This window comes from Marmota marmota, unplaced genomic scaffold (assembly GCF_001458135.2).
Source record: "Marmota marmota marmota unplaced genomic scaffold, marMar, whole genome shotgun sequence".
In the NCBI taxonomy this organism is placed as follows: domain Eukaryota; kingdom Metazoa; phylum Chordata; class Mammalia; order Rodentia; family Sciuridae; genus Marmota; species Marmota marmota.
The window spans coordinates 60830338-60848709 of NW_026000037.1; the positions used below are offsets into that span (position 1 = coordinate 60830338).

An 18372-nucleotide genomic window follows, 5' to 3' on the forward strand; every position below is an offset into this window, starting at 1 on the left:
CCTCGGCTATCTTCATTTTGCTATTCAGTCCATGATCCAATGAGTTCATTTCAGTTATTACATTTTTCAGTCCCTAAACTTCCTTTTGGCTTGCCCTTTTTTTTTTTTAATCTTTATCTCTTTTCTGACAATTCCTACTTCTTTTTCCATTTATTTCAAGAGTGTTCATCACTGTCTGCTGGAACATTTTTATGTTAGTTGCTTTTCTTTTTTCTTTTTTTGGTACCAGGGATTGAACTCAGGGGCACTCACTTGACCACTGAGCCACATCCCCAGCCCTTTTTGTATTTTATTTAGAGACAGAGTCTCACTGAGTTGTTTAGCACCTCACTTTTGCTAAGGCTGGCTTTGAACTCACGAAAACTTCCCTCAGCCTCTGAGCTGCTGGGATTATAGGCGTGTGCCACTGCACCTGTCTAGTTGCTCTTCTTGACTAATTCCCACATCTATATCATCTCAGTGTTGGCATCTGACAACTGCCTTTTTTCAGTTAGTGGAGATATTCTAGTTCTTGGTATAAGAACTGCATTTTGGATATTTTGAGTGTTGTTCCTACGTAAATTTTCAGTTTCAGCAGGTAGTCAACTTCGTTAGATTTAGAATGAATGTCTGGGCTCACTTTTGTAGACTATGAATCTTTTGTAGACTATGATGTCAACCTAGTTAAAAAACCTTTGGGTTGCTATTTTTGCCTCCCTCACTAATATGTTATCCACATGATGGGGATTCTATTCCACATTATCCATAGTTCATCACCTAGTTATTGCAGGTATAGTGGAAGTCAGGGCTGTGCCTAAAAATTCGACTGGATAGCAATGCTGTTTTGCATGTAATTACAGAGTGGGCATGGAGGACAGAGTTCTGATCAGGGTCTCAGCTGCTTCATTTCTGCAGGTCAGAGATAAAAATAGCTCTGCTCATAGACTTAGGCTGAGAGGGTTCTAGTTCTACTATAGGGTGTGAATAAAAGTCAGGGTCCTACCCATAGGTTCAGCCAAGGAGGGGTGCCACTTTCTTACTGCAAGGTAGGGATAGAGGCTAGTGCTCTGCCCATAGATTCACAGAGGAGCATGCCCTACTACCTCAGGGTAGGGTTGGAAAACATTGCAGCCACAGACACTGCTGCTACTGCAACCAATGGGGAAGGGTAGCAACATGTTTTTTTTTTTTTTTTTTGGTGGTATTTACCTGGAGAACAATAGGTAAGGCTAAAGGTTTTGTCCTGCTGGGCTACCTTTTCCCAGTGCATTGGCTAGGAAAACCAGACTTTTCTGCTCTTCCTGCCTGTTGCATTTATGGGTTGTGGGCTTCCACAGTGTCTAGACTGAGATACATAGAGGTACAAAACAAACAAACAAAAAACACTATGAGGGAACTCGCTGCTGGGTTGTTCCTTGAGTCCTGAGGTTCCTATGAGTCTTCCTTATTTTCTCTGACTTTTAGAGACCTTCACAGTTGATGCAAATTTCTTGCTTAGGGTCTCTTTTATTGTGTGTGTGTGGAGGGGCGAGGGGATGGTTATAATTACTGGAAGAAATAAAGTGAAAAACATTTATCAATCTTGTCCAGAACTGGAAGAACTCTTACATAGTGCTTCAAAAATGTAAAATTTAGCAAAGTTTCCTAATTCAATAGTAGTGTAGATGTGCTTCACACTTTCAGTCTGTACACATAGGCCACAGTTCAGGTTGGAAAGAGTCCTTGGTAACAACATATTTCACAGATGAAGACAATGAGGTTCAAAGGTACTAAACGAGTTGTTCAAGTTCTTCAGGGAGCAAAGTGGTAGAACTGAGAGGAACTGCTGATCCCAGCCTGTGCTATTCCCACTGAGTCATTCCTACTTCTTTTGCCAGTAGTACACCATGTACTTTGAGGTATTTTTTTCAGCGTTGAAGATGAATTTGCTATTTTTAATCTCTTATTTGATAATGTGTGATGTATCCATTGTCATATGTACTTAGTTTTAAAACATTGCTACATTTTACCTAAATGAGTCTTCACTTATGGATGATTGAATCTCATAGGACTTCTACAAAGCCTAACCATTATATTTTTGTTATGTCATATTTTTTCCCTATGCATAAACTGTAAATGGAAATCCAGTAGAAAGTCAAACAGCAAAATTTTGATGCATTCATATAAAAACGTCTGAGTGGCACAATAGTCTGATATTAACTTTTTTCCTTTACATGTTTGGAGACATTTCTCATTTTAAACATCAGCAGGCTCCTAAACTTATTTGTGAATCAGTAAAAACTGAATAAAGTAAGATGACTGAGCTCAGATTTAGGTATTTAAGGAAAAGGGCAATGTTTTCTGAACTAATATTCCTTTTCCTTTGAATAATATAAAACCCTGGGAAAATATATTATGCTCAATTTTAGCAATAAATTTCAAGGCCAAATTTTTGACTAGGTTGAATATGATGAGGTCCTTTAGAAGACCACATGATAGGAAGAAAGCATTAAAACAAAGCATTTTTTTTTATATCCTTAAGTTAACAATGCAATACAACAGTCTTGAGCCTGCCCTGAAAACTGCTGCTGCAGGGGCTAGCAGTATATCAATATTTCATTTGCCATTAAGATTTTATTTGGTTTTCATAATTATTTATTAAAGTCATATAATTCCTATATAGTTCCATTTCTTCCAGGGAAGTTCTACACTATAAATGGGGGGAAAGTCCATAGAAGATTTCATTTGTTGCATCTCTTGGTTTGGCAGGTTATTTTATGTTACCATTAAACCACATTTTCCCTCTCCCAATCTCTCAAGTTAATAAGCACAGAATAAACATATGAAAGGAGGAATAAAAAATTTGAATCATCCTATTCTGCATTTAATCAAATATTTCAATTACTCAGACTACTAACATCAGGCTCTTTTCCTATTTTCTGGGGCCTGATATTTCTAATACATACATACATATATATAATGCGTATCTAGAATAGAGACCTATTTTTTGAAGTTAATTGCTGATATCATTTACATTCTACTGATAGGATTAAGGGAAAACATAATTATGGTAATGTATGTTTTGAAAGGAAGGATAATTATTTATTCTTTTCTATGCCTGTTCATTTTTAAGTAATTACAAATAAATTTTACTTTTTGGGGCGTATAAAACCCAGGATCTTGCACATGCGAGGCAAGCACGCTACTATTGAGCTACACTTAAAGCTAATGAATTTCATTCTTAAATGTATCTCTTTTGTTTACCCCATAAAAGTAGAATAGCTCATATTTAAATGTGCATCACAAGGAATGAACTTTCATAAGCAAAATTAAGAGGAATGCCTTGTTCTTTGACATATTTATGAAAATATTGCTTTCAATAAAAAGGGGCTACATGAAACTTAATTCTTACCAAATTCTCATTGACTTACAAGGACAACTGTGCTGAAGTATAATCAAAGATGTAATAAAAAATATCACTACGTCTTTCTTCCACCTAAAAATTAAGTCTTGTGTACTTGAAATAATAGGTTTTATTTTTAGGAAAAAATTGCTATTTCTGTTTGGGGGCAGCAATGATAAGAATACGCTGAAAATATGAAGCCATCTCAGTAACTAATGCTAAGTTGAAATGTTGGATTTAAAATAATGATCGGGGGCTGGGGATATAGCTCAGTTGGTAGAGTGCTTGCCTTGCATGCTTAAGGTCCTGGTTCAATCCCCAGCACTGCCAAGAAAACAAAACTTAAAATAATGATCATCATTCTTAATTTATTGTTAATATTCTGATAAGGCTAAAATAAAAGCGTTTCAGGAATGTTGGTGGAATAATGGTCTTTTCTGGGAAGGGACAACAATCTCAGTGATTATATAATAATGATACATTACTCTAACCTGTTAAGCTTACATTTTATAAAGAAAGGAAAAACAAAACAAAATCCTAATTGGGAGAAACTAATTGATCTGAATGACCATCCTTTGAGTCTTACTTTTTAAAGGCTACCTTCTTGGGTCATAAATAGTTTAGCAAGAAGAACATCAGTTCTGCAGATAGTCCCTTGCAGTGAGACATTAATTTACCCACCTTACAGGAGACTACAAGAGTGAGGCTTTGGCAGAGGAGATGGTTTATGCCTCCTATATCACCCTGGTGTTGCTGGGTCTTGAAAAGATCATGCAATATAATGATTAGAATCTCCATGAACATCCCTGTTGCTCCCTCAGTTGTCCTTGGCTGAAGTGTGCTTAGTGGCAAGCCTTGAGTATTCAGTCCTGAAAGGGCAGCTTGCCTGTCACAGAAGTAACTGGATTCAATGTGATTCCTATAGCAATACTGCAGACCAGATGGTTTGGAAAGCACCCAATACTTTTATATGATATTTAAAAAAGAAAAAAGGTGTGGGTGTGAAGGATTCAAAATTGTACCTTTTGGCCAACACTCCCTTAAAAATTTCTGACAGCTGGGCACGACAGGACATGCCTGTAATCCTAGCAACTCAGGAGGCTGAGGCAGGAGGGTAGAAAGTTCGAGGCCAGCTGAAGTAACTCAGTGAGACCCTCAGCAACTAACTTAGTGAGACCTTGGGTATATAGCTCAGTGGTAAGACACCCCTGGGTTCTGTCCTCAGTTCAGAAAAAGAAAAAGAAAAAGAACCAGAACAAAGCAAGATGTCTTAGGGATCAAAAGCAGATAAATACATCTATTGTTTGACAGGCAGCAGTTCTACCATTTTTCTTTGGCTATAATGTCTTCAATGTTTAATGGCTGTTGTATTAGTTTCCAATTGCTGCTATAACAGATTGCTAAAAAATCAGTGGCTTAAAACAACAGGTATTTATTACCCTTCAGTTCTGGAGGCTGGAAGTTCAAGATCAGTTTCACTGGCCTAAAATCAAGGTGTTAGCAGGCCTTTGTTCCTTTGGAGTTTTCAGGGGGACAGTCAGTCGTTTCACTTGCCTTTTCTATCTCCTGGAGACCACCTGCATTTCTTGGTTTATGGTCCCTTCCTCAATCTTCAGAGCCACCTGGATAGCATTTTCTCTTTTCTCAGAACACATCACCTTTTTGTGACTCTCAGTCCTCTTGCCTCACTAAGACACTGTGACTGTAATTACACTGGGCCCACTCTGACAAACCAGGTCATTTCAATATCCTTAATTTAGTCTCACCTGCAAAATTCCTTGTGCCCTGAAGGGCACAGGTTCCAGGGATTAGGAAGAGGAAGTCTTTGGGGATCTTTATTCAATGCCTACCATAGTGAATGTGTGTTCTCTCTTTAAATTCTTAATTCTTTGCGTTGTTTTAAATAACTTAGATGGCTCAAAGGACAGATGAGTCTCAGAGTCACTTCAGACCTAAGAATCCCACTGTCAATCCAAATGTAATCAGTTGTCAAAGAAAAGAGAACTAATTCAAATCTTGACTCCTCTGAGGTTTTTGTTTTTGTATCAGGGATTGAACCCAGGGGTGCTTTATCACTGGGCTACATTCCCAGTTCTTTTTATTTTTGAGACAGAGCCTCATTAAATTGCTGAGTCTGACTTCAAACATGCGATCCCACTGCCTTAGCCTCCGAATTTGCTGGGATTTCAAGTGTGCACTAGGCCTGGCAACCTCTGAATTTTAAAAAGTGTGCTTATATTACATATTATTATTCAAGTCCCCCCAAACAACAATAAAATGAAAAATTCCAAGGCTTTTCCTTCAATTCTTGCCCTTCACTCCCAGTAAGAGGCAGAGGTTATGAGTGTGGGTGGCTGTGGGAAGGGGGTTGGATCACTGTCATTCTCCTTTCCCACAGTTATTATTGTGATAGATATTCCAAAACATTCTTTCAAATATGATTCAGGATTGTAGTGTATCACTACAGATTATTCATGTATGTGTTGTACTAATTCTCTGCTGATGGCTGACGCAGAACGCCTATGTAGATGGCCTTTACTCTCTCGAGATATAAATGGCACACATTGTTACTGTCCTGAAAGGAAAGCTTATAAGGTAGTGATGGTCATGAATTGCTTAGGAAACTGTTGCGGAGTGTCAGCTGGTCAAGGATGTCTCAAAGAGCAAACCAGGCTAATGGAGACCCTTATTCCTTGAGCAGGCAACTTTTGCTTTTGAAAGATTAGTTCACTTGCCTTTAGAAAACCAGGAGGAAGACTGTCTTAATACTAAGACTCTATCAACACTTTCCGCTCCACACTGTTCTCTTCCAGTCAAAGGCACACCCACAGCCTTTGTAAGGAAGCCTCCTCATTCTGACTCCCCAGAACTCAGCCATAATAATGAGGTTTTCCTCATGGACTCTCTGAAACTAGACCCTGAGCCTTGATGGACTACTCTGCCCAGTTCAAAGTTTATATTTGCACCCTTCTTACCCCACTCTCCACAGCAGGGAGCTTCCTAAGCTGGCCGCCTAATGATGTGTGCCTGGAAACTTACTAAGCCCTAGTGATGTTTAGGAAATAATAACTGAAAGAAGAGTGACTTGAGATGTTCACATGCAATGCACACTGTACTTTGCTATTCAAAGAAAATGTTTAGAAATATGAAAAATCAGGCCTCAGAAATTTCTGCACATAATGGACAACAAAAAATATTCCACTTAAAAATCATGCCACAAAAGAAACAGAGATATTTCCAGTGGTAAGTCTGTTACTACAGTTACCATTTTGAAATAAATTACTTTTAGTGTACTTTTTTAGCATAAAGTTTTATGCTTAAAGACTTGTAAGAAGATATTTTAGTTTTAAAAATTAGATAGCAAAAAGAAACTTTGATGATCAAATACTATATACTTAAAATTTAGATGATCATTTAAAGCTTATGTTAGAATACAGAGTAGTTTGAATAAATGGCCAATATTAAGTATATTTGTTCTATACAAATAAGTTTCACATATCAATAACTACTTCATTTCACAAAGTTTTTCAACAAATTCCTCATTGTGTATGTATGTGTGCATATATACATATGTTAACAGAATGAAGAAAATAACATTTATTGGGGTTAATTAGAATTGTAATCTGGGAAAACACAGATTCAAGCAGTCTTAAAAATGTGCTCTTGTATTGGGCATATGTGTAAATCTTAAAGCTTCTCAACTCAAATCTAAAATATGATGGTCATATTTTACAAAAATAATTTGGTGTATTCAAGATTTCAAAATGACATAAAATATTAGTGACTAAGTGGTTTTCAGAATTTGGTAGCCATCTTTCAAGATAAAGTCACAGACTTTTTTTTAAGGGTTTGATTTAACAAAAAATTTAGTAAGGACAATCCAGCTTAGCAAGTTATCTTTAAGATTCAGTTTCCAAGGCAACAATCATGGGTCCTGGTACACTGCTTTTTTAAAAAACATTTTTATAAATTTAGTTACTGCAACATCAAAGGCAAGTATTAAATATAACTGCCTTACTTTTATCTCCTTTTATTGGGCTTTTTCAACAAGCTAACATCTCTCTCTTCAGTGGACTAATACCAGACTAGATTCCTAGTCTTCTGCCCATCAAATGCAAGACAGTTAAGGGCAAATAAAATTTTAATTTCCAAAGTGGTGGCCTGAGATCACAGCCACCCACATGTGTGCTGGAGTGAACAGGGACCTAGTCTGTTGTAGGTATAGGTGAATCTCCCAGAGCCTCGAAAATCGCTTCACAACTGACTCCCTCAGAGGAGGGAAACGCTCTTACCTGCACATTTCACTCCCTGAGCAATGAGGCCCCACATGAAGTTGGCACAGTATTCACACCAGTGTGGTCCTCTGAACGTATGGACCTGAAAAAGAAGAAACGAAGTGGGGAGACACTTTCACATCAAAGCCCTGATATATAAGCCAAGTTAGTACCGAAAAGGCAATACGGCTACATGTAGAAGAACTTTGGTTGAGAGGAATTAGTAAGTAGTTACAATGTTTTTCAGAGCTTGAATTCCTCTTTGTTTTAGAAGTGGTGATAAATCAAACCAATATTCTGCAATTTACTGTGGAAAACAATTTTTATGATAGAATTTTCCAAAAAGAGTCTCCTCAGGTCCAAGCAGCCTCATCTATGTGTTACACAAATTCTGGCATTTCTGAGTACTATGACATGAAGAAGGATAAGAAAATATTAAGTATGCTTGGATTCATAAGGATGGGTCACAGATGGTAAAGGTGACCTTGACTGGTCACAACAAAATGATCAAAAAGAACAATTTCTGTTTAAAATGCATAGCATTTATGTTGGAAAAGAGAATTAAAATATTTTAGAAACTGCAGAAGCTATAGTTAATCAGAAACTCTTAGTGATTATTCACTGCTCATGCCAGCTCAGAAAGGTTTTACTGAATTTGATTCTTTTTTCCCTAAGAAAGGAATTCCCAAAGCAGAAAGGATCTTAAAAATGCTAAGATACATACAGATTTTTACATACAGAAAAAGAAAGTATTCTAGTTTAACTCTGGTGAAAATTTGCTAGAACAGGGAAGCAGTGAATTCAAACCCTAACATTAAAGAATAAGAGAAAAAAATCTTGAATAATATCACTAACAATTAAGATTTCTGAGCACACATTGACTGAAAATATAACAGAAAAATGAAAGAAAAGGAAAGTACAAGAATTAACTAACAGGTATCACAATAAATTTACTCAAGATAATTTCTTATATGTATGATTTCCTCCTGCAGAAAGAGTAAAAATCACAAAGTGTGATAAATATCTGTCAAACAGCTACTGCACATAATGCAATTCACAGCTAAGACTGTCATTTTTTGATAATTGTTATATTAATATTATTGACTAGATCTTAGAAACCAAGTGATTCTAAGGTGTGTGTAGGTTATATATATCTTATTTCTTCAAACTTGAGAGGCCATAAATGTAATGTACCATTATTTTACCTTTAGTAAAAACATGCCAATTAAATTACAAATCACTCATGATAAGATAAATTCCAATTTCAGGATGTTAAGATGTAAAATAAAATACACTTATTAAGAATCAGTGAAAGAAATATGGTTTATCAGAATTCAAAATACTGCTATTGGCCAAAATATCCAAATAAGGGTGCAGTGGATCACACAGAATTCATTCCAGGTAGGTGTATGTGACAATGTGCCAAGTAAACTTGAGTACAAAATTTTATGCTGATTTTGAGAAGTAGCCATAAATCCTTCTGTCTTTTATGGAAAAAAGGTCAGGAATGCAGACACAATTGCTCGCTTCTGGATTGTTAATGATGTTCCAAGTCTGTAAATTGAAGGCATTTCCTGGAGTTGCTGAAGCAGAGCCTAAGTTCAATAGTCATATTCTGTGTGATGTTCCTGTGCTTGTCTCTGTTTCTCAGAGTGAATATAATTGGATAAAGTGTGCAATCTGAGGGTAACATGTGAAGTAGGTAGAACTGACTCATGCAAAAACTTATATATTCATGGAATTATTAAAGAATTGTAAAATTACTTTTAGAGAAAGTCTTTGGGATACAAACTGGCCACATTTCAGGATAAACCAGCATTACTTACTTCATAAGATGAATACAAATGAAGTAAAAACAAAAACAGAGTCTCAAGAATTATTTTGCATCTGCCAGTGATCTCATGTAAACTGTCTGAAAGTTACAACGGGAAGTGAAAATAAGAGTAGATAGTGTTTTGTTTGTTTTTACTTAAACAAAAAGTCTTTTGGCAAACAGCATTGACTAGTGAGAAGTTATTAGAAAACTCACTTCCTTCATGACCTTCCTGAAAACAGTGGCAAATGTGGCATTCTGAAAAGCAACGGAACATTTCTTCATATTACATTTGCTATAGAAAGGATTTTAATGATCTGCAGGAACCATGTTTTTTAATTGCAGGATGTAAACATATCACAGAAAGCAACTGTTAGGAAATTTTTATTTATGTATTTGATTCTTGGTCAGCTTTTTAGGGGAGTGGTAGTGGGTATTGAACCCTGGGTGCTTTACCACTGACCTAAATCCCAGTCCTTCTTATTTTTGATTTTGAGACAGGGTCTCACTAAGTTGCTGAGGCTGGCCTTGAACTTGGAATTCTCCTACCTCAGCCTTCCGAGTCTCTGGGATTACAGGCATGCACCTAGCCTGGCTTGGACAGCTTTTTAATTTTTTAAATTATTATTTTTCTAGAATAAAGGCATCTTGCCATTAGTGGCTTTTGTTTGTCTGTTTCCCCTCTTATTTATTTAGAAGGCAACTTATGTAATCCTTAGGAAACTGTCCTAGAGATAGGCCTTGCAGCACCAGAAGTTTACTAAACTTCTATTTGTATAACAAAGTTAACTGGATCCTCTTTTGAACTGTTGTTGTTCTGTGACCTCTATGACTCCATGCATGACACTGGGCGGTTTATAAATTTGCTTATTGTAGCTTTTTTGTCTTCTTTATTCCCCCAAGGTCTAACAATGAGGGTGTGGGGGCCCATGATTGGGAAGGACTATATTAACAGATGCAAAAGTAGAGGAACAGGTTTGCAAGTGAATTGGGGAGGGGGATGGTGGAATGAAGGGGGAGGGGGTGCAGCTGATTGAGGATTAATGGGAAAGCGGAGGTCACTGATGAAGCAGGCTCCCAGGGGTCAAATGGAGACAGGATCCAGAAAGTATCCTTAGTGCTGAACAGGAAGAGTTGGGGGGAAAAGACAATGGTTGTGCAAGAGTGCTGGGGTCCCCAGCTCTGAGTGTGTGCACTGGGAAGTCAGTTCTGTTAGAAGAAAATGAAGAGTCTGGGGAAAGCTGACACTACAATCATACTACACCAGTGCCAAGAACATTAAAGAAAGCATGAAGTGGGCTGGGGTGGTGGCTCCGTGGCAGAGCGCTTGCCTACATGTTTCAGGCACTGGGTTCGATTCTCAGCACCACATATAAATAAATAAAATAAAGGTCCATCAACAACTAAAATAAATATTTTTTAAAAAAAGAAAGCGTGAAGTGACATTACTTACAAAAAGGGTAATTGCTCTATATTTGAGCTATATCAAAATGTTTCATTTTATATTGAGTTTTATATTATCAATGATGTCACATACTTTACCAACTCAGGAAAGATATCTTAAAAAAAGCAACTGCACAAATTAACAGTTTAGACTGGCTCTTCCATCTGGAGGACATTGTGTTAAGTGAAATAAGTCAGGAAAACAAACAAACAAATACTGCATGTCCTCATGTATAATGGAGGAACAATAGAAAAGTTGATCTTACAGAAGAGGTAATTGTGGTTACCAGGGGTTGAGGAGATACAGGATGATTAACAGGTATAAGGGTGTAGCTGGAGAGGTGGAAAAACTTCTAATGTACTACAGCACAGCTGGGTAACCACGGTTGACAACAGTAGATTGTGTATTTCAAAACAGCTAGTAGAGAGGTTTTTGATGTTCCCAGCACAAGGAAATGACACCGTTTGAGATGATGGATGTGCCATTACCATGATCTGATCATTACACACTATACAATGTATTGAAATAGCAGACTGTACCCCATAAATATGTGTAAGTAAGTGTCAGTTAAAAAATAGCTTTATGGGCTGGGGTTGTGGCTCAGTGGTAGAGCACTTGCCTCGCACGTGTGAGGCACTGGGTTCGATCCTCAGCACAACTTGACTGCAAGTTTGAAGCCAGCCTCAGCAAAAAGCGAGGTGCTAAGCAACTCAGGGAGACCCTGTCTCTAAATAAAATACAAAATAGGACTGGCGATGTGGTTCAGTGGTCAAGTGCCCCTGAGTTCAATCCCCAGTATTAAAAAAAAAAATGCTCTTTAGTTATTCTGTATCTAGTACAATTGAAACAGGTGTTATTTCCTGCAGTCAAGTCTGTGGGCACTGACATTTGCTGATAATTTTGTTTACTAGATATGGTTGTATTTTAATTACCTGTTTTAAAAATGATTCAAAATACAATGGGCATTCAAAATATAATTATTATTGCACCTCAGAGACTCTTTCTGCTTAGGAGGATGCTAAGAAAGGAGAAGGTGGGATAGAGGGGGAAGGAGGCCTGGAGTGGGTCACATGGAGTATGGGGATTTGGACTTGAAACTTGATACCTTACCAAGGAATGGTCGGAATGGCCTACCTACAGTAGAGGCCCATCAGAGACCTGGTCAGTGCTCGGGGAATCAAAACTACTGCATCTTTTACAACATACACAACTAATGGAAACTCATTGTGTGATACAGAAACTCATCATTTTGTCATTTTTACAGTATTTTTAATATAAAAGGCCCTAAATTTTTGTGTTTCCCTAAGTCTGTTTTAGTTTTCCCTTCACTTCTCATTTTCCATGGCTGTAAGTTTTTTCATATTCCTTTTTTCCCTTTTCCTATCACAGTTTCTTAGTTGTGGACCAGAAAATCTAATAACAGAATTTTGCTAGCACTGGATGTAAACCAAGAAAATGTTCCATCTGCCTCTTAAAAGGCCTTTTGAACAATGAAGAATTGGCTGCTTGCCTGTGTTTCTTACAACCAATGCTTATGGACAGTGATCTTGTGATGAATGAGACACTAGCAGCATCTTACTTTATTCTATTGCTTCCACCAAGTCATTACTGTTTCTTACAAGCAGAAACTACCTCTGCTTTTGTTATTGACTGTACCACTTTAAAGACACACTGGTTTTGGAAGGTGGGAGAGGACCAAGTCCTTTGAAGATGGCACTATTTTTTTCCTTACTGGTATTTAAACAAATCATTCCATCAATTTACAAAAATGGTTTGCTTTGGGGAGGGTATTTTGTTAAGACAATTCAAAAGAGCAATCAATGCCAGTATGTACAATGTAAGTGAAATCAGGGACAGGGACAGTACCAAAGAAAGCAGCCTTATAAGTGGGCCACAGATATTTTTTCTAGGCTACCTTGACAAATGAAAGTGACAGTATACAGCAGGAATTACACCTTAATGAACAAAGGACATAACCAACTAGTTTAAAAGCCATCTCCTCTTTTTTGCAACTGGAAAAAAATACAACTTTATTATCATGGCACTTGGGATTGCTTTTTGCCTGAAACAACTCCTTTCCATGTAATAACTACTAATTCATAAGAAAGACTAGATTACTGAATAGAGTCCAATCAGTGATGGCACTGGTCAGAACCAGGCTGAAAAGAACAGGGTATGAGGTGGATGGGATACTTAGGGGCTCAAGGACACAGGCCAGTGTCACATCTCCTGAGCACTGACCTTGGTAAAAACTGCAGCTATTCTCAATTGAGTCTGCTGACCAAAATCCTGGGTTATATAAAGAAACTAAAGCACTTGGTACTCATCACGTTTATAGCATTCACACCTCCAGTTTGAATGCCAACAAGGGAAACAGAAAAAAAAAAAATCCATGCTATGGAAAGATAAATTCAGGATTGTCTTCATTATCCCTCCAAACCAAACACCCTCCCTTGAGAAATAGGAATAAATGCAACAGCAACGGAATATGCTTGCAAAGCTTGCTGCAAGTGTAAATCATGGTGTTGGACATAAGAACATGTAGGGGCCGGGAAACTCTGCTTGGAAAGGTGGCAATGACATTTCAGCTGCAGCTTAGTTGTGTTGGTTCTCCAACATGGTATTGGGCCACGAAGAGAGAGAACAGATGATCAAAATCAAAACTAAAGGAAGGTAGGTAGCAGAGAGCTGGGCAGGAAAGACCCTCCCACCCCCATTTTTATCTTTAGGGCAACCAGGATGCACTCTTTTAAGTGACCAAAGGCAGTCTTTCCAGATGGTTTTAAACTTTTTGATTCATATGATATGAAAAATGCATGAAATTGTGTAAGAGGTCATGCAAAAAATGTGGGAAGAGTACTTAAATAGGAGTGTCTTTGTAGCAAGGTGATATCTTCCTGCCTGTTGTTTAGTTAAATTTAATCAAGACTACTGGCTATAACTCTTGAGAAAAATCTATAGCAAACACAGTGAGGTTAAGTAGAGTTAAGTCACTAGCATTGATATTATGCTGGCCATTCTGATGAAATGGGGGTGTAACATGGTGACCACGGCAGGAAAGGAAGAACTGTGCCAAGTACTTGCTGAAGCATAGCTTTAGGCAATGGTTGGAACTGCAGGTGCTGGGAATAGGAGGAGGAGCACAGTCAGTGGCGAGGAGTGGTGAGAGGTGAAGACGCTGGACGGCTGGAGCAGGGCCCAAGCACTGTCACCTTCTGTGAGGAGCTGCTAGGAGATGATCATACAGGGGAGGATTCGCGGGTCTCTGTAAGGCACATACTTAACTGTGCAAGTTAACACAGCCAGAAGCATCACTTTGATCAGGATGACAAATAACAGAAAATTGGTGATCTAATGTTTCAAGAGTGAGAAAACAGTTCAAAATTGAGGGAAATGCTTTAAAAGCCTACTGGACTTCCATTGGCCATACCACAAATAAATGAAGTCCTGAGCTATGAGAAGTAATTACAGGGAAAATTTGATATAATATTGGCCAGACTATAATAACACTGGTGTTACTATACCAGCATGGCAATTATTAGGGCAATATAGTAGTGTGGTTCTCCTTCCACATGAAGAACATTTTGAAAATGTTCTTTATTAAATGATGTATGAAACACTACTACTTTAAATAAACATGTAGATAAATAATGAATTATCAATTCTACTCATGAGAATGCATCCACTATAATTTGATATAGGGTCTTACTTATAGAGTTTATTTATTTATTTATTTGTTTGTTTATTTAATGAAGTCCTTCATGATCTATCCATTCCCCCAGGCAATGCTATGCCAGTGAAGGAGAAATACCTCCACAGTTAAAGCCGAGTTGCTGCAGCACAAACACAGTGAGGTTATAAGTGGGCCACAGATAGCGAACTGGCTCAGAATCATATACAACCATATTAACGCTACAACACTGACAGACATGGTTTCTGGTGCCAGTGTTCTGTTCTAAGCTGAAAGAGTGGTTATCAATTTGAACTAGAGTGTTTTGTTTTTCTGTGGATTTTTCTTTTTTTGGTGGTGCTGGGGACAGTATCATCAATTGAAACCCAGGCTTCAGGAAGTAGAAACATCAAAATTCTCAAAGCAATCCTTTTATCTATTTTTTTTTTTGGATCATGTGACAAGGTACAGATTGTATAACAAAATATAATAATTACAACAGGAAATTCAGAACATTTTTCATTTCAAACTATGGATGTTTAAAGTATTATAAAACCTGTAATTTTAATTTCTTTTAAAAAATCCTTTCTTCTAATAGTTTTACCTCTAAATTGAATCATACTAAAGGCTTTAAAATATCAAATGTCATAACCTAAAACATTTCTTTGAAAGTCAGCTTCATTACTTGGATGAATGAGTTTGCATTCAAATATCAGTAGTTAAAAAAAAAAAATCAACGCAGTCAATCAATATCTCAAAATACCAATCCTCTAAAGTTATATTATGTAGGTATAATAGGAAAAGAAAATAAATGGACCAGGTGGTTGGACAATAAAAAGCACCTTACAATTAATAGCTAAGTGACAGAAGACCTCTATACTACATTACAAATAGGTGAATTGAACATGGAGAAACAAAAAAGCCTCAGACTAATCCATATTACTTTGCGATCCACAGTTCCTTGAAGCCAAGTCTGCACTATTTTAACATTTCCACAATCAGCTGTCAATTTCTCTTTGGCTTGGTTGTGGAAGCGTTGTCCAAAGAGGCACTGTCAACACACATTACAACATGAAGGCAGGCATCTCTATAAGACACCAGGAAACAGGTTTCACTAAACAGGAAATTATCAAACTATGTGGGCTGGAATGTAGCTCAGTGGTAGAGTGATGCCTAGCATGAGTGAAGGTTTGGCTTTGATCCCTAGCACTGTAAAAACAAAACAAAACAACAACAACAACCTGCCCCCCCCCCCCAAAAAAAAACCCAAATCTACACAAAATATGTGGTTAAAATCCTCTTAAAAGTCTTAGTAAAAGAGATCCTGATTTTTCTGTTTTTGTTATTTTTTCTTTTCCTATGTCACTGATTGCTGCTCTTTAATGTTTCTTTCCTTCCATTACTTGGTCTAATTGGTTCTTTTTCTAGTCTTTTAAGGTGGAAGCTTAGTTCACCAATTTAAGATTTTTTCCCTCTTTTTCTAATGTAAGCATTCAACAGTATAAACTTCCTATAAGCCATACTTTAAACCATATTCCACAAATTTTAATATTTTTCTTCTCAGAAATATTTTCTAATGTTTCTTATAATTTCTTCTTTAATTCATGTTATTGAGCAATATACTATTTAATTTCTAAGTACACCATACTTAGAAAATTTTCAGATACTTATTTAATATTTAATTGTAAGAGGATAGGTTTTATTTGATTCCAATGTTTTTATATTTATTGATACTTGTTTTATGGCCCAGAATACTGTCTATTTAGTGCATCTACCATTACTTGAAAAATATGTATAATATGATTTTATTGAGTAGAACATTCTATAAATACTAATAAGGTCAAATTGGTTGATATTGTTGTTTAAGTCTTCTATATCCTACTAATTTTTAACCTATTCTATCACTGACAGAAATGTTGAACCTTCTAGCAATAACTATGGACTTGTCTATTTCTTTTTTTGTATATTCACATGCTTTATTTGGACTTGTCTATTTCACTGTTAGTTCAGTTGTTGCTTTATGTATTTTGAACCTGTTATTAGGTGTATGTAAATTTTAATTACATCTTCCTTCATTCTCATTGTTGGCCTTAGAAACTTCCATATTTAGTGTAAATATATAACCTAGATCTAAGCCAATCAGCACATTCCACTGTCCTGACTGGAGCTACTGGTGCAGAAACAGGCACGTGATATAACTAGGTGAATGACTGCTAAGCCCAGAACCTGAACAAATAGTCTCTTTGCAGTGGACTGGAATCTGGGAGGAGACAGAGCTGGAGCCTCTGTCTGTCATAAGAGGTAATCTAAAAATAGAGAGTTGAGAGACAGGATTCTGGGAGTATTTTAAGACCCCGAGTTGATGGATATTTTCAATTAATGCTGGACTATTCCTACTGTGTGATACAATAAATTCTCTTTTTGCCTTAGTTAGCATGGGTCAGGCCTTCTGACATTTGCAATGAAAGTCTCCCAAATGTTAAATATCATTCATGGGTTCTAAATAGATTAAAATTCTCTCTCTCTCTGAAGCAATGTCATATATTAGTGGAACAATGAGCTCTCAAAACGAGTAAAGCAAACTAGCAGAGATGGACTTCTCTTTATGTACAAGGGCATGTTTACTAAGTATGCAGAGATCAGGGCTGTGCCATGTGTAAGAGCTCCAAACAGAGATAGTTCTAAAAAAACAGAACAAGTGAACCTGACATTTTAGGCCAGATTCAGGCAAACTGATTCACATGGATAGCCCAAACAGCATCTCTAATACAACCCCTGGAGATGGTCACCTAATATGACAAGAAGCCTCTGCCTCCAGTGGACCAAAAACTAGATGTATTCTTTTTATTTAAATCTGGTTAGCACTGTACAAAACATACTATTTTTGCTCTCCAAAGAAAATAAAAATGTAGAAAGTAAACAGTTGATGATGCAGGGTTTTCTAGATAGACACATACCTTTATTTTATTTGTTTGTTTGCTTACTTTTATGTGGTTGCTAGGATGAAACCCAGTGCCTCCCATGTGCTAGGCAAGTATTCTACCACTGAACTACAACCCCGGCCCCCTGAAGAAGGGTTCTTCAGAAGTATAACACCACTGGGCTAACACCCTGGCCCTTTATAGGTCTCCAATCTTATTATGTTCAGAAGACTCTTATGAGGAGAGACAAGAAAACCTAAAAAGCCCTGAATGATATAGTGTTTATAAAAAAAAAAAATAGTTTAATGGCTTTTCAGCTACTAACTGTTTTGTGGTATAACATTTTAAAAAGAAAAGCCAGTATCTTTTTTCCCCCGTCCCAGAACTCGGGATCAAATCTCACACAAGTTGCTCTAACTCTGAATTACATACCAGCCCTTTTTATTTTTTATTTTGAGACAGGGTCTTGGTAAGTTTTCCAAGCTGGCCTTGAACTTGTGATCCTCCTGCCTCAGCCTGCCAGGCAGCTGGGATTATAGGTGTATGCTACGGTATCCAGCTAGAAAAGCCAATGTCTTATTTTAAAAATGAGATTTCATTTCATTTGTATATGACTGTCTCTTTCTTTCTGCCCCCTGGCTTCTCTAATGAAAACAATGATTTTTTTGTGTGTCAAGCACCATTACACAATGAATGTTGAATGATGATGCTGAGTTTAATGAGATACGGGGAACCTGATAATATAGACAAAACAAAGTAAGATGTTAGGATGTATAATACTCTTTTTCAGTTATTCCCATTTTATTTAAAATTTTTATTGGTGCATTATCACTATATATAACAGTGGGATTCATTTTTTTAATATATTTGTACATGCACATGATGTAAC

General features: G+C 37.0%; 1 protein-coding gene across 2 annotated transcripts in view; it reads right to left on the minus strand.

The window, feature by feature from the left end:
* The window catches only part of Chn1 (chimerin 1), a 113204-nt gene that overhangs the window by 15728 nt on the left and 79104 nt on the right, over positions 1-18372 (minus strand). For both annotated transcript variants that reach the window (XM_048812528.1, XM_015479341.2), the window contains one exon: positions 7654-7738. In XM_048812528.1, coding sequence (XP_048668485.1) covers positions 7654-7738 — 85 coding nt within the window. The remainder of the gene's footprint in view (positions 1-7653; positions 7739-18372) is intronic.